The sequence below is a fragment of the Equus asinus genome, chromosome 25 (genome assembly GCF_041296235.1).
Source record: "Equus asinus isolate D_3611 breed Donkey chromosome 25, EquAss-T2T_v2, whole genome shotgun sequence".
In the NCBI taxonomy this organism is placed as follows: Eukaryota; Metazoa; Chordata; class Mammalia; order Perissodactyla; family Equidae; genus Equus; species Equus asinus.
Window position 1 is genome coordinate 47,367,549 of NC_091814.1, and position 25,944 is coordinate 47,393,492.

The following is a 25,944-nucleotide window of genomic DNA, read 5'->3' on the forward strand; positions in this document are numbered from 1 at the left end:
CCAGAAGCAAGTGAATTCCTATGGGTTTAGTCTAAATAGGTAACAAGCGAGTCAAATTTTTTAGTATGAATTCATAATGTTTTCATATAATGTTCAAATTTGTTCAATATACAAAAAACTACATAGGTTAATATACTACATAGGTTAAAAGATTGAGTAAAATCAATGCCTTCATTTCATACTTTTGTTTTATATTGTTTTTATTTCTGTTTTTCCCTTGAAGATTGTTTAAGGGAGGGAACAAGTAGTACTTTACTGTGGGATACCAATATCACTTCAAATTTGTAGAAGTTTTAAAATATTTTCAATACTTTATTTTCAAGTCTGTGGAGAATACATAAACAGTTTCTACTATTTCTAATTAATAGAAATGAATAACTTTCATTCAGTTATTCCATTTACTTATTCGAACAACTGGAGTAGAATATCTATTATCTTTTGACTTGGTGAGGGTTGAGAAAAAGTCCTTGTCTCTTCGCAAGTGTCTGTTAACAAATGACCTCTTTTCTCCCCTGGGTCCAGTCTCAACAACCTGCTTGCACCAAATGTAGTACGTTAAGCTCCACTTTCATCAATGATTACAAAGAATGCTTACTTCCTGATACAATAGGTGAAAGTCCTCTTAGGAGAAAAATGAACTTGTGAGTCCAGCCAATTCAGTGAGCCCTTCTTAGTTAGATACAATATATTCAGCTCTATTCCAGCCGTCTCTCTCATCCTCCTCTGTGGCACCTTCCATCAATGGAAGGCAGGGCACCGAGAACATTTCATTCTTGTGTAACAATCTCAAGTGCTAAGTCACACCCTGTTTTTCAAATCTTCTTTGAAGAATTCAAGTCAATGACAAATTAGACTACACATTTACAGATAACATTAATACTTTAAATGGAAGATATATTTCCTGTTTCTTTAATAAGAAGGAAACTGAGCAGCCTACAAGCAAGACAAAGCAATTTGCACCTTTCAGGCAGGAGCAATAAAAATGATCGTTTTACATGAAGGAACAAAATTAACTTAAGTGTGACTGTTAGGCTGGAGGGTACTGTAGAGCTTTTGGGCTTCTAAGCAAAGGTCAAATTTTAACTATTAAGAGAAATTTTGCTGATTCAAGCACTTATCACATATTGTATGGTTTTAACACTACCTTGGATGTACTGAATCATCAAAATTATTGCCACAATCTACCAGCTTGGAGTACTTTAATAGATAGCTCAGTAAATGCAACTGGGACCTGCCTCCCCTCCCCCTTATAATTCTTAGGATGCAATTAAGGAGAGAAAAAAATTATTTGATGGTACATTAACACACTTGTGAAGCATATGTTGGTAGGATGCATGCATTCAAACAGAGCATTAGTGACTTGGAGATATTTTTCAAATCCTATACCCAAAGAACAGCCTGGAAATGATCTGCCACAAACTGTTCCAAAAGGCCCTACAAGGGCAAGACTTGGCTATTAATAATGTTAGGATTACTCCACAAGAGGACTTCTGAGAGTGGTGGAGTCCAGCCTTCTGAAACTTACCATCCTTCCAGGCATTTTGTATGGCTAATAACAGCTGAGATCCTGATTAGAGAAGTACCTGCCAGTGAAATTCACCAAGAGGAAAAGCAGCACATATAATTGGGATCTATCTAAAAGGTTTGTAGTAAGGCGCTTAAAGAAAATAAAAATGAAATGGTTCTTCAAGTCTCTGAAAGACATTCATATGTTTAAGAGAAGGCCTTCATTGTATAGGCCTACATTAATAATTATGCTGTGATTTATGCAGGAATATGTACCGGTTTTTCTTTTCTTTCTTCCTGGAAGGAATTGCAAGAATGTCTTAACAAGTGGCTGTCATTGGAAACTTGTATTTTCTAACTTAATACATATATCGACTTTCTTTTATTTTATTGTTTTAAGGACAATAGGAGTAATTTGGCTAGGGAGAATCTCTGAGAGGTAAAATTATAAGTAATTTCTGTGTTTTAGTTTTTATTTGTATGTATTTTCCAAATTTTGTATAATCAACATTATTTTGGTCATTAATGAGGAAAAAAACCTTGAAGTTGCAAGAAGATCTTTAAGGAATAGACCTATCTGGCAAGCTTCACTTTAAACAGATACAAACAGTTTTCTGTAATATGTATTAATCAACTTTATTACATCATTTCCCTACTCAAAACCTTCATCTACAGAATTAAAATATCATTTCCTTAGCATTATACTCAAAACCTTTCATGACCACCTCTCATTCTCTTACTACTTCCCGGCCTTCCTCCCATACTCCAGCGAGATGGAACAAGTTGAAATTCCCAGACACGCTACCTCTTTCCCACTCCTGTGTGCCTCTGAAAGTGCTATTTCTTCTATCTGGAACACCTTCTCCCTCCAGCTGATGACCTGAGAAATTCCTGTTTTTTCTTTAGAATTCTGTTCAAAAGTTTCCACTTTTGAATGGGCACAGACATACATTGCTGGTATGTAAAATAATACATTCTTTAAGGAGAACAATTTGGCTTTATCTATCAAAATTACAAATGCACGTAACCTTCAACCCAGCAATTTCACTCCTAAGAATTTAACCTACAGATATAGTCACACATTTGTGAAAGGATGATATCCAAAGATTATTCACTGCACCATTATCTGTAGCAGCAAAATACTGGAAACAACCCTACATGCACACATATTGGGAGCTAAACATATTATAGAAATCCATATAGTGAAATACTATGCAGCTGTCAAATAAACAAGGACTCCTTGATGTACTGACATAGAAAAATCCCCAACACATATTCTTAAGTGATAAAAGCAAAATACAGAACATGAATGGCATGCCAAAAGTTCTGGAAAAAGAGAGGGGAGGAATACATACAAATTTGCATAAAATATTTCTAGAAGGATACCTCTAAAAAACTAGTAACATCACTGGGACAACAGGAATGGGTGGGAAACTTTATTGGATACCATTTTATATTTGTTGAAATTCCAAACCCATGTGAATGTACTACTTATTCAAAGATAAAATTGTGAAAGTTTAAAAATCAAAATGCTAAAAAAAAGTGTTCATATCTTTATGAAAAATATCTCTATTTCCCACACTGTCCTCCATCATTCCTTTATTCATTCATTAGAACCTTTACTGACGACGGACACTATGTGCCAGGTAGAGAGGGGAAATGAAAACAACTGGCAGGAAAAACAAACCTCATTGTACAACTCAGAAAAGCAGGTAGAATATCTCATTTCAGACAGCGCCTGGGTGCAGGGTGTGAGAGGCGCACAAAGGAGAGGCCGGCATCTTATACATCTCTCCTAGTGCTCATATCAGTGGTTCATAATACCTGTTTACATGGCTGTCTCCCAAACTAGATTGTCATCTTGAAAATATCTCTAAGGTTAACACAGTGCTATGCACATAGGAGGTATGCGTGTTAAATGAACCACTGAATAAGATATACAGAAATAAGCACTGTATTTTTTTTAATTTATTTATTTTTTGGTGAGCAAGATTGGCCCTGAGCTAACATCTGTTGTCAATCTTCCTCTTTTTGCTTGAGGAAGATTCACCCTGAGCTAACATCTGTGCCAGTCTTCCTCTATTTTATATGTGGGACACCACCACAGTGTGGCTTGAAGAGTGGTGTGTAGGTCCATGCCTGGGATCTGAACCTGAGAACCCTGGGTTGCTGAAACGGAGCACACAAACTTGACCACTACAACACCGGGCCAGCCCCTCCAGCACTGCATTATTTTTTAACAGTTAAGAACTAATATTTAAGTACTCAGCTAGACTCTAACCTGATTCAACAATTTTACAAGAATTAAGTATAAAGGTCTAAGGATAGTAAGATTTAAAGTTAATTTCCCCTATCTTATGTGCACAGATATTTATGAATGTATTCAATTGTCACAGACATATCATCTGCTGTGGACCAATGATCGTTACTATGCAGTGCTTCATTTTTTTCCATTACTATCAATTAAATATGTGCAGACAGCATACAAGGCACCAGGCACCATGCTGGGCTGGAGATACAATGGTTAGCAAAACAGACATAGCTCTGCCCTCATGGAATTTATGGTTAATGAGAGAGTAATCAAATAATCACACAAGTTTCACAAGTATTTTTCTATATGTTAATGAAGGAAAAGAGAGAAACTGGAAGGCATGGTCAAGATTTCTCCTAGCCAGCTAGGAGAAAGGAAAGGAAAGTTACCTAAAACCTTCACGTGTCAGATAATATATTATATGTTACGTTAGGGGATTGTGGAGAGAATTCAGCATCCTTGAGCTTAGATGGAAAAAATATCTTTATTTTCCTGAACCTCTGAATTTATCAGCTCCTTTAATTATGAATGTAGGCAATAATTCACTGCAGTATCTGTGATTTTGCCACCAATACATATTATCAATATTTTCATTCACATTAACAGTAATATGATTACTGCATATATCTCAAAATATTGTTTATATTTATCACTATTTTGGAATTACAGTGGTTATTCTACTTGCTACCATATCTTGTTATTTAATGGGTTAATAAAGAAGCACATACTACTCTGTCACAAATCTGACTTTTGGGGGTGAGGGGAGGGCAAAATGGGTGAAGGTGGTCAAAAGAAACAAACTTCCAGTTATAAAATAAGTCCTGGGGATGAAATATACAGCATGGGGACTACACATAATACTCTACTGCATGTTTGAAAGTTGCTTTAAAAAGCAGATCTAAAAAGTTCTCGTCACAAGGAAAAAAATTTGTAACTATGTGTGGTGATGGATGTTAACTTATTGTAATCATTTTGCAATATATATGTATATCTAATTTTTATGTTGTACATCTGAAACCAACATAATGTTATATGTCAATTACATCACAACTTTAAAAATCTTATTTTTATTTTGATAACTATATTTCAATCTAATAGGTTTCCTTTGTAATCTTATGTATTTTATTTTTACATTTAAAACTGATTTTCTGCTAAGAGGTCCACATGAACTTAACCAAACTGCCAAAGGGGTCTATAACCCCAAAAATTGTTAAAAATCCCTGGGCTGTAAGATAGATCGAGCTGGGATAACAATGTTGGTATACCATAGAATTTCATTGGAAACAACAGATTTCTGTTTTTAATTACCATTGGGAAGGATGAGAAAGAAGAGTGCCAATTCACTTCAAAGTTCCAAGTAAGATGAAAAACAGTAATAGAGTGTTGGCTAAGTTTCAATTTACAGTCAGGTTTTATTGATTGTCAAAGAGTATATCATTTTCTGATGACTAATCTGTGGGTATATAGTTTTTGTGAATATAAACTACGGATTCTGTTGAGAAACACAATGTTTATGTATTTTAGATAGTTAACCTAACCATGATGGTCATATAAAGGGTCAATTATTAAATATGTCGTAGATGATTATTTAGGAAATATTCATTTCCCCCTCCTCCAACCTCTATGGTGCAGCAGACTTTCTTGCGCCACATTGTTGGATTTGCTTTGGCCAATGAAATATGGACAGAAATCAAAGTGTGCTAGCTCTAAGCCTAGGCCTTTAAGAGGCATCAAATGTTCCCACTGACCCCTCTGGGAACTTTCAAACCCTGTCATGAGAAGAACACACTCCAGATAGCCTGCTGACTGGAGAAGAATGAGGGGTGGGGAACAGATCTAACCAAATCTGGGTCCCGGGGCTAATTAAGCTCAACTATGCCCAGCTACGTCCAGCCAAGATCAGCTAAACTCTAACCACCCAAAGACTCAGAAGGCAAAAGATAAATGCTTATTGTTATGTGCCACAGAGATTTATGGTTGTTTGCTGTGCAGCAATATCTAACTAAGAAAATATAATAAAGGCTGGCCCGGTGGCGCGGTGGTTAAGTTCACACGTTACGCTTCTCAGCGAGCCCAGGGTTCAGCGGTTTGGATCCCGGGTGCGGACGTGGCACCGCTTGGCAAAAAGCCATGCTGAGGTAGGCGTCCCATGTATAAAGTGGAGGTAGATGGGCATGGATGTTCGCCCAGGGCCAGTCTTCCTCAGAAAAGAGAGGAGGATTGGCAGCAGTTAGCTCAGGGCTAATCTTCCTCAAAAAAAAAAAAAGATAAAAATATTCTTTAAAAACCTTGCCCGATTAACTAATGCTCTCCATTTGCTCTATAAAGAAATCTAATACTCTGAGCATGCTGAACTCTTGTGGCTACTAGGCTATTCCCACGACTGAGTTCATGCTTAAAAAAAGAGTTAACTGAGGGGCCAGCCCCCTGGCTGAGGGGTTAAGTGCATGCACTCTGCTTCGCCAGCCCAGGGTTTCACGGGTTTGGATCCTGGGCAAGGACCTAGTACCACTCATCTAGCTATGCTGAGGCAGCATCCCACAGAGCAGAGCCAGGAGGACCTACAACTAGAATATACAACTATGTACTGGGGGACTTTGGGGAGAAGAAACAGCAAAGCAAGATTGGCAACAGATGTTAGCTTAGGGCCAATCTTAAAAAAAAAAAATGAGTTAATTGTACTGTTTCACAAACATGTTTATGTTCATAATAAAATAAATGCGAAAAGAAACTGAACCGCTATTTCTATAAAAAACTAAACTGACTGATCTGGAAAGACTTGACAAAGATGAGTGGTTAAATACAAAAGTCACTGTCACATTAAATGGCGGCAATGCTACCATCAAAGATGTAAAAAACAGTTATAAAAAAACTCTGTAAAGTCTGCATTAGATTGCTGCATAAGTTTATTAATTCATTGCCCCCGTAAGGAAACTGAAACTAGAAAGCATCATGTATTTCAGAATTCCTATTCAAAGAAAGGGCATTAAGGGCTCTATAACAAAATTGATAATGAATACATATTTATGTTTTAAGTTAAAACAAACATTTACGTTAGTCAGTATACACTATTTTTTTTATGCTTCATTTCCCAAGGCAACTTTTTCTATTAGGCAACCAATTATGGTCCTGACTGTGTCAGATAAGAGAGCTTCTTCAATATTTCAGCCTGCTAGAAATCCTATTGTAGGCATTACAATAATCAGGCCTACAGTGTTATTTTTGTTTTGTTTTGTTTTGTTACAAATCCTGTTTATAAATCAGCTTAGAGTCCTTGAGTTTGAATGCTACAATTTGATTTCATACTGAGCTTGAGCACTGTGGTGAGATTTTGATATAATATTGGCTTCTCTAATAATTTAATCATCATTTTAAATTTCTGTTAACCAAGCCCAAAATCTGATTCATTAGATTTTTAAAGGACAAGGACATCATACAAGGAATGAGACCTGAACTCCTTCTGGCTTACAAAGCCCTACATCATAACCTGGCCCCTAACTTGTTCCCCAACCTCATTTCTTACCACTGTCTGCCCCTGGCTCGTGGTGCTCCACACCACACCACACCACAGCACACCACATCCCACTGACCCTCTTATTTTGCAATATATCGAGCTCTTCACCACTTTGGGGCCCTTCTCTTAGAGCTTTCCTCTGCCTGAGCTGCTCTTTTTCCCAATTTTCTCATGAATGTCATTCAGATCTCAAATGACACCAGTGAGGCCCTCACTGACAAGCCAAAATAAAGCATCCAATTAATCACTTTTGAGTACATCACTCCATTTTACGTCTCTACATAACACTTATCACCAACTGATAAGTGATATCACCAGCTATTATTTATGTCTTACCTCTCCCCCAAACAGTATAAGATTCACAATTGATACCTGTCTTCTTGTTCACACCTAGATTCCCAGAGCCGAAAATAGAGCACAGTAGACAGTAGCAGATAAACGAATATTTTTGATTGATCACTAAATTGAATACAAACATTGGCTGCTAAAACAACCAAAAACCTCGAGTAACATTTTTCAACCATGTGGACAAGCTATGATTTTATAAAACAGAGAAATAAAAATTTAATGTACAAGTTTTATGTCAACTGTTCTTATAATATCTTTCATAAAAAGATATTTTGAATTGACTTACAAATCAACCCCACCCCCAGTAACAAGTCTAGAAAGACTCAACATTTCTCACATCGAAAACAGGACTAAATGCAGAAAAGTTCTAATTATTTTATAGAAGCTGGTTTAATAATTTCATATTTTTATTAGTAAAATAACCTAAATAATGTTTGGATGGTGAATTTATTTATAAAGTCTTGCTAAAAGTTCACCTTCTCTTATTTCATAATTTTGTAAAGGAAGAATCAGTCTGGAATAACTTCAACTCCTATACATACGCCTCTAGCTGTGTGCTAGATATTCTTAAGTGCTTCATATGCATTAACTGATTTAATTCTCACAACAATCCTATAAGGTGCTTCTAATATGTCTTCAGTTTTACAGATGAGAAAAATGAAGCTCAGAGAGGTCACACAAGCTGCCTGAAGTCAGTGAGCTGGTTGGAGGTGAGGTGGGATTTGACCCAGGCTGACTTAGCGTCTATGCTCACAGGCTCTGCTCTATACTATGTCATCTCACCTAACATCACTCAGGCAGATTCTGCCTGAGGAATCTGGAGTTGCGATTCAGGGATAGCAACACAACTCTCTGCATATGAGAGAACTGTAAATCCGGATGCTGCCTGGCAGCCATATTCTGCCAGGGGAATAACGAAGCAGAGAACTTGGGGAAGACAGATAAATAAGGCAGATGCAAAGAGAGAAGTTAATTAGATGGCAAGAGACAGGGAGAATGCTTGCCAGCATCAGCCTGGTACCAGCTCTGCTGCCTAGCTGAACTCCTGCCTTTGCATTTAAAGAAACACACCCTGGCGTCCATATGATAAATTCCCTTTCTTGTTTAAGATAGCTCAAGATTTTACTACTTGCAACCATAAGAACCTGAACTCATATCAGAACTGATAAACCAAATCAGGGAAGATTTGGCTCCTTGTACTAAACTGAAACTGCCAAAATATACACACACTAAATAACAATGAGAATAAAAATGATTCAGATAACATTTTTTAAAAATATGAATGCATCTTAATTGGTTTTATAATGTTGGGTTTTTTTGGTCTGTTTTTATTTTTTATTTTATTTTTTATGAGGAAGATTTGCCCTGAGCTAACACCCATTGCCAATCCTCCTTTCCATTGCCAATCCTCCTCTTTTTTTTGCTTGAGGAAGATTAGCCCTGAGCAAACATCTGTGCCAGTCTTCCTCTACTTTGTATTTGGGATGCCTCCACAGCATGGCTGATGAGTGGAGTAGGTCCACATCTGGGATCCAAACCCACAAACTCCAGACCACTGAGGCAGAGCGTGCAGAACTTTAACCAGTTGGTCATGGAGCCTGCCCTCTTATAATGTTTTATTCTAATCAATATTTGAAATGTATATACACTGAAGATTTAGAAATAATTTTATTGATTTCATTGTTTTCCCCATCTGGCACATGGAATTGCTCTGAATTTTTTTTTTTTTTTTAGATATGGCATGCTAGATGAAATCTATATGCCAACCTGATAAGGAGGAAGTAATTTCAGAATGCTTACCCTCATCTCCCATTTATAGAACAGAGAAACTGTAGCTCCCTGAAAAAGCTCCCTTCCTTTGCTGGCACAGCACCGCTATTTTGGTATCTGTCAGTTAAGAACATATATCCAGTGCCAATACAGTCTAGACATGCGTTAGTCTGGGTAAACAGCTTTTGCTAACGAATAGTCTTCCAACCACTGAACACCAAGTCTCTTACAGTAACATTGTGACCTAGAATTTCTAGATGTGGAACATGGTAAAGCCAGAATGGACCATCTTTTTTCCATTACATTCTTGATATCCAACTTTCCCATTTAAGTTGACACAACAATAATCTTTCCAATTTTATAAGGTGGGAAGCTTACAGTAATTTTCAACTTATCTCAATCATTTATTCTTCTCATATAGATCAGCTGCTACCTCTTCCTAAGCAATACTGCTTCATCTATTCCCTGCAAGAACGAATCAACATGTGTGTACTAATTTCTTTATCACACTGTCATTGTTAAGTGTCTAAATCCAGACACTCGTCAACTTTTTTTCACCTGCATTGTTGTAATGTCGTTTAAAACTTCTTCCATGGGCAATGTGGCCCTGTCAGTCCATGACTGCCGGATTAGTGCTGCAGTAATCATTACATCTATTCAGCAGATGGTTTGGCCCATATAAACCTCTCCCATTGATTCTACATTGCCTTTCCACCATCCAGAGGCTCAAACCTAAGATCCTCTGCTCCACCTTCAGGGCAGAAGGCTTCAAGTTTCCTGTAGGACTGATATCCTGATAGTGATTCCCTAATCAAACAAAGTAATTCACCAGGGTAACTCAATTAGTCCATTTTCTCTTTTGTCCATCCCCTTCCACCTTCCACATTCCTAGGGTGCCTTATCTACTCATCCCACTCCTTCCTTTAGGCCTTCTCAAACAGTTTGAATAGTCCTTTCCTTGTTAGAAGGGGAGACAATTAGTAAGCACTTTCACTGTGCTAAATACTTTAGGAGTAATCTCATTTAATCCTTACGTAATCCAATGAGGTAGTACCACTATGTCCCCCATTTTTCAGGTGGGGAAACTGAAGCTTGGAGAAAATAAGTAACTAACCAGTACATAGCAGATGTGAAACCTGAAGTGAGGACTGTGTAACTTTAAGGCCCCTCAAATAGTTAAGCTCTCAGCCTTTGCACAAGCTGTTCCCCCTGCTCAGAAAGCTCCTACCTGCTTCTACTGGCTGGCAAGCACCTGGTCACCTTCACAGCCTAACTTCAGTGCTCCTACCCCCTTGTGAAGGCTTCTTCCACACTGTTCAGTCAGTTGTAATTATTCTCCACTTCATTCTACCCTATGAGAGCAAATACCATTCCCATAAATATTTATTTTGCTTCTCTCTTTTACTTGACCGTCATATCTTTGAGGGAAGGGATATTCTATTTATACCCAGTACACTGTAGTAACCAAAAAATGTTTGTAATATTACATACTGACCTCTACTAACATGCGTTGGAAAGCAATGTTCCCTTCATAATCACTTTATAGAAAAAGTTGAAATAATTCAGCAGAAAATAAATTAACATTTAACCTGAAATATTCAAGTTTGACAGAGTACGCATTGGTTATTAGACTTGTTCAGTTTAAAATTAAATCACATATTTTGAATTTAAATACTTATCCAAAGCTTCCTTTAGAATGCATAATAAATGTAACAGGTGTGATCTTTTCCCTTTATTTATACTAGTCAGGTATAAAAATAACTGAGAATGGTGGAGGTGCTTCAAGAGAACTGCTGGCCATTCCACTCAGAGACAGAAGGCCCTGACTGAGGAAAACCTCACAGACTCCCTCCCTTGGTGGTTATTACTCCTGTGTGAGCACCTCATGATAAATTTAAAGATACATGGTATTGAGGGGGAGTATGGGGTAATGGTGCAATTTTGTCTCAAAACGCAAGCCAGTCAATTTCAGCCAGTGAACAAAGAAAAAGTAATCTGTTGGATTTAAGGGTAGGCAGGAATACTGTGGCCAATGCCACCTTTCTAAATGTTTCTGGAGTCATTTTGACTATATTGGATTTTCACTTTGCATGCCAATTTATTTATGCAGTAATTAAAAAGTTCTTAAGTTGGGCTAGTGGCAATTCTAGGCTTTTGTTTAGTTTATCTTAGTAAATAGAGTATTGGTCTGGGTAATTTCTTATTCTGTGTGTGTGGATGATCTGAAAGACGAGAAGTTATGCTTGGCTTGCTTATCCCTTTTTCTTATCTGTGATTTGTCTAAAGAGACCTGTATAAAGGAATCTGTGATTTTCTTGCAGTGTCATTCATTTTTAAATGAGGATATAGCCATATTTTCCAAAGCATGGATCGAGACATTTCTGAAATCAATTTAGTGGCTCATAATAGCCTTTAAACAATTAAATAGACTGGAAGAGAAAGAAAACAGAATACATCACATGTAGCAACAGTAAGTATTGTTTTGTCAAATCTTCTTTCAGTCTTGTGTGTATAATGGCTTGCAATTATTATTTTACTACTTTTCACTATGAGTCTCCATCAGCAATGTCATAAAGTCACAGGGCTACTTAAGAACAATAATAGATTCAGTGTCCACACCAAAAACCACTGTACTTAATGGGATTTTTACCATTTAAGGAATTAAAATATCTCCCATTATGAAACAAAGACCAATCACAGAAAGATATTTAATCCTGTACTAAGAAAGCTTCTAAATACCTTTTGTAATAGTCAACCTAAACCCAGAGGATTTTCTGTTAGCAAGAATGTAATTTGCTTCACAGTGCAGTAATAAAGTAGACTGAGAAGCAATTTATTTTATACTGTAGAAAATCTGAATATTTATCTCTTTCATACGACTCTTTAAAGGTTTCATCTCAGACAAAGCAAAAATTTAACGTGGAATCAAAAGCAAATGATAAATATTTTAGCTCAGTACAATTTTCGTATAACTTTTCCAGATGAACCAAAACCAAATATCACCTCCAAAATACCGTACCAGTCAACTCTTTTAAATTTCAAATCTGATAAAGAAAACAAAATATCTCCAGAAAGTTGTGTAATTAAATTAAATGCCCCAACATCTATATTATTTAAAAGTCTGGTATACAGAGCAATATTCTGTGTCTTTATCATACTTCTGAGGCTTTCCATTAGTGACCAAATTTCCTATCAAATAAGCTCCAGGGTTATTTATGGGAGCTGAAGTTGCATCAAGGCATAATTTATGTCAATATATAGAATATTCACATATCTATAAATGGAAGAGTGTTCCCTAGTAAGAACATTAATATTAATTAACTCATTCATTCATTTTCTCTCTTTCCCTGTCTCCTGCACATGGGCATGTATAACACACACACATCCCCCACACAATGTCCTCTACTTACTGAGCACAGGATGTTCTCTATGACTCGGTCACTGCCTACCTCTTCCACCTCCCCTGTCCTCTGCAATGTGCCACTTTACATCTCTCTGTTTTTGTTTCTTCTCCTTTTTGGCCTGGAAAATTCCTGCAAGTTTTTGAATATCGGCTCAGACTCATTAAGAGGATCTTGATAGGACCATCAGAAAGAAATGAACTAGAAATCTCAATTCTTTGGATAAGCTTCCACGGTGGAACACAATGAAATTCATGGCTAAAATGAAATTTAAAGATTATCCATAACCATGGACTTATTCTATCCTGACTTGGTATATATATTGTGGTTAACTAAGGGCTGGCAATAATCTCCATATAATGTATGTAATAAAGTATAAAAATAGAAATTATTTTATATTAAATAGGGAAAGAATGCAGTAGGCTGGATGTTTCTGTATTAATAAACACTTATAGAAGTATATTATGGTTTTGTATTTGTTTTGCTTCTGCTATTTTTTTTGGTGATTCTTTTAAACTGCATCTATAAAACATCTACAAAAGTGGAAGGAGTATAATGAATCCCTTTGTACCCAACTCCCAGCTTCAGCAATTATCAACACATAGCATCTAGTTTCATCCACATCACCAACCCCTCTACTGGATCATTTTGAATCCTTGCAGACATTCATCTGTAACTATCTCAATATGTATCTCTAAATCATCATTTTTAACATAATCATAATATCACTGTTACATAAAAAATTGAATAATTCTCTTAATATCATTAAATACCTAATTAGTGTCAAATTTCCCCCAATTACCTTATAGATGTTTCTTATAGTTTGTTCAAATCAGCATCTAAACAAAGCCAGTACACTGTACCTGGCTGATAGAACCCTTAAGTGTTTTTAAATCAGTCTATGAGTTCCCCCTTTATTCTTGTCACTGCAATTTATTGTTTGAAGAAATTGCCATATTACGTTTTTAAGGTTCCTATGCCTTAATGTAGAGAATTAGGGTTTCATACCAGTAAGACAACTTATGATACACTCTCATTCTGTTGCTTGTGATGAGTACTATCAAATATAATGAATAAGAGGTTACTACAACAGCAGTTAGGAAAGTTTGTTCAAAGGGTGTGATATCTTAAACTCAATAGCCATTATGAGGATGACATCTACAGAGAAGAAACAACAAACATTTGCAAGAACTTCATTTTTCTATTAAGCCAGGATATACACAATAAGACCTTTGAAGAATAGTTAAAAAATAAATAAATAAAATTAAATACAAACTAAAATTATACTAGAAGTTATTTTCATAATAGTTCTTAGTAATAATCTAAAAACTTTGAAAGTTACTTGTCTTTTAGATAGTTCAATTCTCAATGTCAATGTTATGACCCACTGGTAAAAATGTTCCACTTCAAACTGTTCCACTACAAAAAGACTGAATTATATGGAGGTAAATGTAGGTAGCCCTCACCTAATAATCATATACATACCCACAAGGCAAACATGTGGGACAAAGCAATGTCTGGCATTGTAAAACTCCTTTCAACCTCACTACGTATAAAAGCATTAACCTAAGTGTTCCTCCTAAGACAGCTTAAATGTACTAGCATGTTTAGTTATGTAAATAAATCACTGGAAACCTGTAGACCTTGTCGCAGCCTGTAACACAAAGCCAACAGCAATACTTCTACTTTAACTCCCAGGAAGCTATGCCTCAACTGCTACAGGAGTATAAATATCATATTAGAAAAGAACAAAGAGCCCCAGAGTAGTGTGCAAGGTACCACCTACCATAGACCTGGGCTTGCTGATGGCCACCAGACTAGTGAGGAAGTCTTCATCGTGCAGCTGGCTGAAAACATGGGCATCATAGGCTACCATAATGGAGATTTCTTCCATCATCTTGCCAGCTGGCCTTTCCACAGCAGCAGCTGCTGCCCCAGCTTCAGGCCAGACTATCCAAGGAAAAATCCTACTGCAGCTCAGTGCCAATGCACACACCCACCTGAGTTTGAGGGGGTGGAGTGTCAAAAATCCAGAAGGAAAAAAAGAAAAAGAGAAAAAAAACAGCTGCTATCACAGGCTTGGCTAGCAACTCACCCCCAGTAGAAAACTAGAGGAGGTCTCTTATCTATGAAGGAAGTATACACTATAAACACCTTCTGCATTCTTAACACAGCGGCTGGAAAATTCAGTTTTTGGAAATCTTCTTTAAACTTCACAAAGAGAAATAAAGAAAATTTTCCTAACTAGAAATATCCTATGGCAGAAACAAAAAAACCCCCAAAAACACGAAAAATGATTTATGTTATGTTCTTGGTGGAAATGTTTAAAGTTTATCTTCTTACTTCAGTATTAATTATATCAAGATTCTTCTTGGAGCAGAAGTAGATTTTCTTACTGCTTATTTTTTCACACTCCCAGAAAATAGATGGTAACCTTTTGTTTTTCAGAATTTATCAAACTCTTGGTGCAGTTAAAAATTATCTCCTGAAGTATGAATAAAAAAGATTCTTTTTCCCCTCTGAGCATTTCTGTTAAAAAAAAAAAGAAGTACCAAAATATAAAAATGAAACAGGGACTGCAGTATCAATAATCATTTCCCCTTCTCCCACTAAAAAACCATAAACACAAATATTTTAAACAGAATTCTTGATTTTGAGAAATAAGTTTTCTGTTATTATTCAGAAAACAACACAAAGGTCTCATTTCTAGACTGATTTTCTGTCACAGATAAAAGTTCTCTTCATCTTTTATTTTTAAGCTTAGAGGTTTAATTATTTACTTAATTACCCAAATCAGTAGATAAGGTTTAATTACCCAAATCAGCAGACAGCCATGAACCGTTGGTGCCTTAGCCCACCAGTACAAGTGGAGACTGTAAATGAACCTCCATGTGCCCTGATGAAAAATTTGAAAGCTGCCCATAATTATCATTACAAGGTTGCCTAAATTACCAGGAAATATAATGTATGCTAATTCCAGAGGAAAAGAATTAAGCAAATAAAAAAGGGGAGGACAGATGAAGCTTCTCCCAAAGTTGTTTTCCCAACATTTCCCGGCTTTTTGTAGATTATGACACTGCAGTGCTATGAGAAATATTATTTGTCGGAAGTAGAAATCAATTTGGCAATGTTTGTCTACAATTAAATACAGATACTAGTTGGAACTTTTAGTCCCAATTACCAATAGCAGTATTATTTTCAGTTAGTTCGCTTTTCAGAAAACAAACAAAACTTAGAATGAGATTTATAGTGTCTATTTTCCTTGTTTTCCTAAAGTATCTTCACCTAAATTAACTGATTACGTAAACAGTACCTTGTTCTATTTAAATGTGATTAGGAGAGTTTAACAACTGCTACAGCATTCTAGATTAAACACACACACACACACACACACACACACACACACACACACAGGAGGAAGGAGGGAAAAACACCTTATTGCCAGGAAACAGAAGCAATTCTAAGAGGCTTATTTAAACAGAAAATGCAATACTTTAAATAAATCCTCAAGATTAAAACAACTTCAAACTGTGTTTGACCCTTGCTGGAGCCGGTAAAGCATTTTTACTTTGTTTTTTTCTACAATGAAGCTTTGTCTTTTAAGCTTTATTTTCGTTAAAAATTTTTCCAGCACATTTATCTTAACGCTGACTAACCAGGTAAGAATTAAATGATAATCAGGAGACAAGGTATTATAAGGCATCCAGGCAGTTCATACCTTTTAAATTCCTCGTTATCTTTTCAGAAGTACTCTAAAGATACTGTGCACCTCTGCAGGCATTCACTAGCACCAGAAGACTTCAAATTGATCTTGCAGCACCATTTTCTAGATGTGAAAGCAACTCCTCTTGCTTTCCTATTTCTCTTTGCTCCAGTGACTCAGTGCTTCCACACTGATATCTGAATAAGGTGCACTGACAAAGACACCTGTTGTGGAAGGTAAAGAAACTACTTCCCATAATGCCTTACTTCCTGCTGGCAACCGCCCAGGGGCACACAAATTATAACCGCAGTCAGCAGTTGCCTATGCACCCTGGGAGAGCACACTCAGTGTAACAATAGGTAATCTTCTTGGTTAAGAAGAACACTCATAATCCAAGCAGAAAAAGGACTGGGAAAACAACATCAAATAGTTAAGGTGCCGTGCATTAAACTCATAAAACGTTCATGGCATCAGGGCTATAAGAGCACAAAACGTTTTTAAAATCATAATCAAAGGCTATAGAGATTGTAAAAAATTACATGAACAAACAGAAGCTAACAACTTCAAATAATTTAGTCCTTTTAGAATTCCACGCAAGTTCTTAGGTAAACAATTACATATTTTTAAAAGCTTCTGATTTATTACCTTCAAAACATTGTTCTAATTAGCCACAGTGACTAGAATTATTAACATTTCATTTCATTTCAAATGCAAAAGGTCCTCTCCCATAGCCACAGTGCATACATTTTCCAGCGCAAAGACCCCCTAAATTTGATTTGTACCCTTCTTTTTTGTCACCCTTAAAATGTTCCTCCAGACTCTGAGAAGGAGAAATTCAAATGTTTCTTTTCTCATACAACTAAATGCATATTTGTCCTCTAAACAAAAAGCATACTTGTTTAAAACTGAGGATCTATTTAAACAACTGTCTGTTTACTGGCTTTTTCTCTTTTCCTAAAAACATTATCTCCAATTTCAGAAACAACAGTTACAACACCCCCCTCCCAAACTTCAGGAGCCATTGTACACAGTCATGTTTACATATAGCCCTTGACTCCCTTGCAAAACATCTTTCTTACACTGTTGCCTTTTCACTGATGAATTAAGACCCACTATGTCCTAGGATTGTTTCCACCTGAGTTTCTGCAGGCATCTACTTCACACCACCCAACTCCACTGAAAAAAACGCGTAGGGGTGGGAATTACCTGAGATCAAGGGGTGTAGTGCCACCAACACCATTTGCTGCTAAAATTTACCAGGAGATTGGGTATCAAATGGGCTGCAGAAAACAAGGCATCAGTGGTAATCAAGAGATGGTCCCCGGTTCAAGCAGGAACTAGCTAGCTGTCTGTCCCAGAGCCAGTCTTTTGACCTCTCTAGGTTTCAATTTCCTCATGGCGATGTAAATTGAGAGGGATGGAGCAGATCAGAAGTTTTCACGCACACTCAGAAAGAGTCAAAAGCAATGTGTCCTATTTCCCTCCACTAAATAGGCTTATTGGGGGATTTGAAGGTGGAAAAACCTTTTTAATATCCTTCAGAATAAAAAACAAGGGTAACCTGAATCCCAGATGTTAAGAAAGTCCCTCCAGGGTTGCTACAATGTAGCCCAACAAATACAGTCTACTTTCTACCCTAGTTTGGATTTTCTAATATCAACTCTTTTGCCTATAAAAGAGAATTCAATGACAGTTGTTATACTTTTTATTAGTTACTCTTTACAGTCTTTCTAGTCAGAGGCAAACTGGCTACGAAATAATTTTCAAAAGGCTCTCTAGATCTCATTAAGAAAATTTTAATGAATAAAATATCTTCAATGATTTTTAAATGCTGTTTAAAGATCTGACATAGAAAGACTTCACTCTGATAGCTGATTTTGTTCCAACAGTCATTCTTCTAGGATTGTTACTTTTTACAAAAACTTACCTGGATCATACTGAATGACATGTGTCAGTGTGATATGTGTCAAGTGATATGGGTCTAATAAGCCATTCCATTCCTGGCCTTCAGGGAACATCCATGCTCCAGTGTCAAATTTAGAAAAGGCCAAAACAAAAATAAAGAAAAGCCTGAATAAGATGTGAACATTTTTCTACTTTGTGTTCTCCCCAAATGCAGCAAAGCAAAGTTAGTTTTATCATGGGAGTAGTATTCTGTTATCCACCACTCAAAGCAGCAAATACATTAAAAAAGATGGCACAGCATTGCAAAATGATCCCACCTCACAAGAGTGGCAGTAAAACCCTTTTCCCACGCCTCACGCTCTAATTGTTGAACATTCTCATCACAACAGCCATAAAATCAGGACAAGATGGAAAGGAGGACAAAACCACCACGACAGAAATACAGTCTAGAGGGCAGAAAGGTCTTCTATGTCCCCCACCTGTATGGGCGGAGCCCTGCAGAGCCTGCTCCTCCTCCAGCGGCCCTTGTCTAATCAATGATGGACATCTTTACAGATGTTCCTAAATAATTCAATATAAACATTCATGAATTATACATGATTCAGTTTTAAGGGACCTTCACAAAATGTTCCTGACATTGACATAGAGATAAAGAACTATGAGAAAGACAAAATTCTACAAGTACTTTCTTAATCACAGAAAACCAATATTCCAAGTAGGTTCCTATTTACATTTAGGAGCGTACATTACGAAACCCAAGTGTTCTAAGTGGGAGAGCAAAAGATAAGATGAGAATGAGAAACCATAGAAGTATCAATAGAAGAAAGCTTTTCAGAATATCTTGGATTTCAGAATAGTCCAGTAACACACACAGTTTTTTTACAAAAGGAAAACAACAAAAAGTAATAAAAGACAAATAAACGAAATCTTAGTTCTCTTTAAAATCATGCAAAGGTAAATAAAGAAAACCATTATACTTGTGTCAAATTCCAGCCATTCAGCTCATTATCTTTCCTATCTTTCCTAGCAATTGCTAGGCAAATTCAAAACCTCAGAAAACATAGATTCTTAAAAAGAAAAAAAAAAAAAAGAAGTCCCCAGAGTTAAACTAAGAAAAGAGAAACCAGTGGGACATAAATACTTGCTTAGAAGGAGGGTGAGGTAGATTTCAGACTATGAAAGAGTAGCTGCAACTCTTTAACAGTTCAGGTTTTTACCTCATTTCTAACTCTAAAATCCATGGCCAACTGTTAAAAACAAGACAAGAGGCTGAAAATGGAGTCACTTAGCTAAGCCCCATGTCACCAGAGACTTCATTAGTTTTGGCTCTCCCAGAAATGGAATTGCCTGATCAGCACTAGTTAGGTAATCTGTCTGATAGACCCCTACCATCCCCTAAAGGAAAGTAACCTTGCAATAACCACTTTTTTGCCTAGTACAACTTCCTTGTTCGCGCTCCTTTCTATCCATACAAGTCATTCATTTTGTACAGCTCCTTGGAGCTCCTTTTTATCTGCTAGATTGGATGCTGCCCAATTAATGAATTGTTGAATAAAGCCAATAAGATCTTTAGAATTAATTCTAAATTGTTGAATAAAGTTGAATTTTGTTTTTTAACACAACACGTTCACTTAAATGGTAGGTAACCAAAAATAAGTGTTTCAAGTGCTCCTAAGCATTCACTAACATTTGCTATCATCCCAGACGAGGATGGTTTCTGACACATCTAAAAATATGTGTAATGCTTCATCTTGTCTCATTTTGAGAATACACAACTGAATTGTAATTACAAATAACTTTAGTTTCTAAAATATTCAAATATTTTTTTTTAAGTTCTACTAACAACCAAATCAAACCATTCCACATTCATGATGTTTTAGATTCATTTTTTTCACAAGATTAGAATGTAGGTTAGGGAACAGCAACTAAAGTGTGAACTACTTTTCATTCAAGTGTTTACTTGTCTCAAGTTCTTCCTGCAGGGCTGGTGACCCAGCCTGGATAACTCCGTTTCCAGTGGACCCTCAGGTCCCTGCAGTAGGTCATATATAGACAGCTTGCAGGGGTGGATTTTGCTAAAATCCTGCAGTTAAAACTTCATGAATTTGCCTACATGCCCAGAAACTGATGATTGGATAAAGATGATGTGGTATATATACACAATGGAATACTACTCAGCCATAAAAAAGACAAAATTGGCCCATTCACAACAACGTGGATGGACCTCGAGGGTATTATGTTAAGCGAAATAAGCCAGTCAGAGAAAGACGAACTCTATATGACTCCACTCATAGGTGGAAGTTAGTATATTGATAAGGAGATCTGATCGGTGGTTACCAGGGAAAAGGGGGGGTGGGGGGAGGGCACAAAGGGGGAAGTGGTGTCCCCACAACATGACTAACAAAAATGTACAACTGAAATCTCACAAGGTTGTAATCTATCATAACATTAAAAAAAAAAAAAAAAAAACTTCATGAATTTGGGGCTGGCCTGGTGGCACAGTGGTTAAGTTTGCACGCTGTGCTTTGGTGGCCCAGGGTTCACTGGTTTGGATCCTGGGCGTGGACCTACACACAGTTTATCAAGTCATGCTGTGGCAGGCATCCCACATACAAAAGAGAGGAAGATGGGTATGGATGTTAGCTCAGGGCCAATCTGCCTCAGCAAAAAGAAGAGGACTGGTGGCAGACCTTAGCTCAGGGCTAATCTTCCTCAAAAAAAAGAAAACAAAAAAACAATGAATTTGACACGTGAATTATATCTCAATTTAAAAAAAACCAACGTACATGAGGGAGGCTTACAAAATCTATAATATAGTAACAAATAATTCAGTTATAATAATGACTAATATAAACTAAAAATTCTTTTATACTAATAATAGCTATTATTTAGTAAGTACTCACCATGTCCTAGGCACAGCGTCTTAATTAATCTTCACAAGAAGCCAATGAGTTAGGACTACAATTATCCCCCTTCTACAGATGAGGTAACTCAAGTGTGGAGAAGTTTAGTAATTTGACTCAACTCTCACAGCTAGAAATGGAGCTGAGAGGATTCAAAAACAAGTACGTCTGGCTCCAAAGTGCATGCCTTTCATCACTAAAGAATGATAAGGGAAGTAAGCAAACATATTCTGAGAATCAGCCATGTGTCGGTCACTACTACTGCTTCTCAAACACTGACATCTTCTTCACCACACACAGTTAGGTTACAACACACTACGCCTGTCAAGTAGGGCAATAAAAAGTGGTATTAGGATTGTAAAAGAAGGAAGACAGACGGGAAAGTCTTCATGGAAAAGATGGGCTGGGTTTTGATAGGCAAAGTGAAATAATGCTTTTGCAGGGAAAATAACATTAGCCTGGCCAGAGTGGTGAACTGATATTGGGTACAGTAGGAGATAAGATTTCAAAGGCAGATTTGAATTGTCCTGTGGTAGGTTTCAAATATCAGGTCAACAAATTTGGAATATATCGTGTGTAGGCCAAGGGCAGTCATTGAAGACCATAGGGTTTCTGCCATTCTAGCCTCCATTTTGCCATCAGATGAAGTACGTAGCATATAATGGCTAACACATGGGCTCCAGAGTTGACAATAACCTGGTTTGATATTCGACTCTGCTACATACTAGCTGTGCGACGATGAGCAAATTACATAAGCTGTCTCACTCTTGGTTTTCTCATCTATAAAATGAGAAATAATAACAATGCTGATGCTATGAGGAATAAGATAATGCATGTACAAGTCCTTAGTAAGCCGCCTGGCTATAGGAGGTGTTTGATTAATGTTAGTTGCTGTTATTATCAATATTAATAAAAATTATGTCTGGAGATGAAAATTATCTGCCAAAAACTGAAGAGAAGAGGGAATTATAACCTTGAGAAATGAGGTAAGGGGTGTTTTCAGTATACAGGAAAACAGTCAATGCCTCCATTTTCTATTTCCTTGTCCAATTAATCAAAATCCAGGAAGGAAAATAAAAGGTGTCACACGACTCCAATCCTCTACCAGTTTTCCCCAAGCAATGAAATCTTTCTAGATGTTGCTTTATTTGGGAGCAATCTGGTAATTTACATGAGTTCTTCTGTCAGAAATAACTGAGATGGGTTAGAGAAGGTAAAAAGATTGATATGTGTATGTGTGGAATCTCCTTGGTTTAGCTGCCCTCTCCAGTTTCCTGACTACAATGCAAACAGAGTTTAATCAATTACCTCTCATTAAATTGAGCAATTGTGACAAGAACAGGGAACAAAGAGAGCATTTGTTGTATAACGATATTCATCTGTTGTAACCTGATCAACAAAACACTGTTACTATGGGCTATCATCTGCAAATACATAATCCTTCTTTATAATTGTATTATAATAAGATTTTCCACTGTTCATTTGTACCTTAGAGTCAAAAGAAATATCCTATGCAGTGGTTTAGAGTAGCAGTTTATCTGAGAGCTTAGAAATGACCAATAAAACCGTAATCCACTTCATTTCAAAGATAACAACTGAGTTTGATTAGGGGTGAAGGAGAAAGGAGGAGAGAAGTAACATTTAACACCTACTGAACTGGAGTGGAGCTTTCCCTATATTATCTCTTTTAGTTTTTACAACAACACTATAAAGCTGGTTTTATGATCCCCATTTTACAGAAGAGAAAACCACTGCCCTTACAGTTTAAGTAATTTAAGGTCACACCATTAGTAAATCAGAGCTATAATTAAAACTGAAATATGTGATTACAAAGGCTCTGTAGTTTTTTTCCGACTTACAACAGGTTCATCATAAGATGAATTCAAGAGAGAAGAAAGTAAACTCAACTTGGAGATCCTGAAACAGAAGCTTTTACATTTCCAAAGCTGGACTCTGTATTTCTCTTCTTTTAATATTTTGCTTTTAATATTATATCACTGTATATTGAAAATATGAAAAAAACTCATATTGCATCTAAGTATTACTTATAAGCCGTTTGCAAATATAAAGAAAAAGACAGGACTGAAAGCAATCTACTGACAAGTGCAACGCATATATTAACAGTCTGCTACAATAGAAAATATTTTGTGGATTGAGGCAGCATTCCTTGAACACTCTGTCAATGGTGGCTTCATGAGGTTAAAAATCGGCTTTTTGTTTGATTTAAGAGCAACAGTAAATTGGTAAAATGGCTAAGAGTAAAATAATAGAAAGGTCTTAATTTTTTTTTTTTTAAAGATTTTTTATTTTTCCCCCCAAAGCCCCCCGTACATAGTTGTGTATTTTTAGTTGCGGGTCCTTCTAGTTGTGGCATGTGGGACGCCACCTCAGCATGGCCTGGTGAGTGGTGCCATGTCCGCACCCAGGATCTGAACCGGCAAAACCCTGGGCCGCCCAAGTGGAGTGTGCAAACTTAACCACTCGGCCACGGGGCCAGCCTTGAAGGGTCTTAATTTTTTAACAGTGGTCATCGTAGCAGAATTTCATTTATTTCAATGAGAGTTTATTTTTTATGTTCAATCTAAAATATTTTCCCAAAAAGTGGTCACTTCAGGTTTAAGAATTGCCATAAAGTATCATCACAGAGAATATCTCTCCAATATCATGAAGATCATAAAAACAGCTAAAATCCTTATGCTTTAATTACACTTCAAACTAAGCAGAAAGTTCAAAGATAATATTAGTGCCTACATAGCTGCTCGAGGGGTTTATTTTCAGTCACAAATTCTAATATGATTGTAACTACAGCATCAGTTTAAACTGATCTTATCAACAACAGCATGTTAAGGTTGTTTTCAGGGGCCGGCCTGGTGGCGCAGCGGTTTAAGTTCCCATGTTCCGCTTCTTGGCAGCCAGGGGTTTGCTGGTTCAGATCCTGGCTGTGGACATGGCACCGCCTGGCAAGCCACGCTGTGGCAGGCGTCCCACATTTAAAGCAGAGGAAGATGGCCACAGATGTTAGCTCAGCGCCAGTCTTCCTCAGCAAAAAGAGGAGGACTGGGGGCAGATGTTAGCCCAGAACTAATCTTCCTCAAAAAAAAAAGGTTTGCAGGGGCAAGGAGACAAAACTGCATGTCATGTAGCTGGAGCATGCTCAGAAAAGAAAATTTTGACCTGAAATAACACCCAGAACAAAAGATTCTCCTCTCACAGAACCAAAGGACCAGGACACAACCAGAACTCAAAAGCCAGACTCTCATCAGAAGCAAGGGGTCCACTGTCCAGGAAGATCCAGTGTTAAAGCTCCGTTCCACACTTTACCATAAATGTTGAAAGTCCTTCCAGTTGAAACCTATCCTGCCAGCACTTCCGCATACCAGCCTGCCCCTCTTAATTCCTTAAATATTGCCCCAAATCCTGGATCGGGGAGACAGATATGAGAGCCTTGCCTCCTGTCTCCTTGCCAGTCCACCTCACAATAAAGCCTTTTCTTTTCTCAAAGGCTGGTGCCATAGTATTGGCTCTTAGGTGCATCAGGACATACATATTCTGTGATACCTCTTTCTTATTTAAAATGTCCATTTGGAATCTAAGAAAACCTTCAAATGTTTAGGTGAAGAAGACCTGTTTACTAGTTAAGTGAAGATACAGAAAAATATCAGAGGCAAAACAAGCAAAACTCTGTCAATATCTAAAATTGGTAGCTATTCATTCCTTAGTATGTTGTCCTAATTATCCAGTAATGAAATCTTCAGTGTAGTTTTAAATACAAATTTCTAATGTTCAAAACTGTTATAAGGCTAGTGTCTTATATTCAACTTAGCATGCATTTGTGGAGAATTTTAAATATGCAATGTAATATGAATTATGATTTATAATACTAAAATGACCAACTTATGATTTATAATACTAAAATGACCAACATTTAACTATTATTGAAATGATGGTAAAACAAAAAGTTACTTTAACAAGCTTAGTCCAGGGGAAGGTTTATATATTAGAAATCTATACAGGGGCCAGCCCAGTGGCGCAGCGGTTAAGTTAGTACATTCCAGTTCTCGGCGGCCCGGGGTTCGCCAGTTCGGATCCCGGGTGCAGACATGGCACCCACCGCTTGGCAAAAGCCATGCTGTGGTAGGCATCCCACATATAAAATAGAGGAAGATGGGCACAGATGTTAGCTCAGGGCCAGTCTTCCTCAGCAAAAAGAGGAGGACTGGCAGCAGTTAGCTCAGGGCTAATCTTCCTCAAAAAAAAAAAAAAAAAAGAAAGAAAAAAAGAAAAAGAAATCCATATAAATGATCAGGTTGTAAAACTGAATATAAACACATATTAATTATTAATGATTTGTGAAGAATTTTAATTTATGTTGACAAATTGAAATGGCAAGCAATAGGATATATTGGAGTATATGAATATACTGGAGTATATGAGGAAGGCATTTGGTATAAACCTAATTCGGCCTAATTTTGTTTTTTCCAAAAGGGCCTGACTGTGGCTATTGAGCACGCATTGTATATCTGCTTTAAAACATTTACTATGGCAAGAACAAATGGCCTTAAGACAAAGGTGCAACTTCCCCC

At 37.0% G+C, this 25,944-nt stretch overlaps 1 protein-coding gene across 17 annotated transcripts in view; it reads right to left on the reverse strand.

Annotated features, from left to right (window-relative positions):
* RABGAP1L (RAB GTPase activating protein 1 like) overlaps positions 1–25,944 on the reverse strand; it is a 668,256-nt gene that overhangs the window by 84,041 nt on the left and 558,271 nt on the right. Inside the window, exons 1-3 of one of the 17 annotated variants that reach the window (XM_070498050.1) lie at positions 17,760–17,929; positions 16,569–16,777; positions 14,637–15,379 (exon numbers count right to left, since the gene is read on the reverse strand). The exons of 9 other annotated variants lie outside the window; for them this stretch is intronic. In XM_070498050.1, coding sequence (XP_070354151.1) covers positions 14,637–14,747 — 111 coding nt within the window. In that variant the 5' untranslated portion in view covers positions 14,748–15,379; positions 16,569–16,777; positions 17,760–17,929. Of the gene's footprint in view, positions 1–14,636; positions 15,380–16,568; positions 16,905–17,759; positions 17,930–25,944 lie in introns of those variants that run through there. 7 more of the 17 variants (XM_070498044.1, XM_070498043.1, XM_070498045.1 and 4 more) reach the window with 7 other exon arrangements.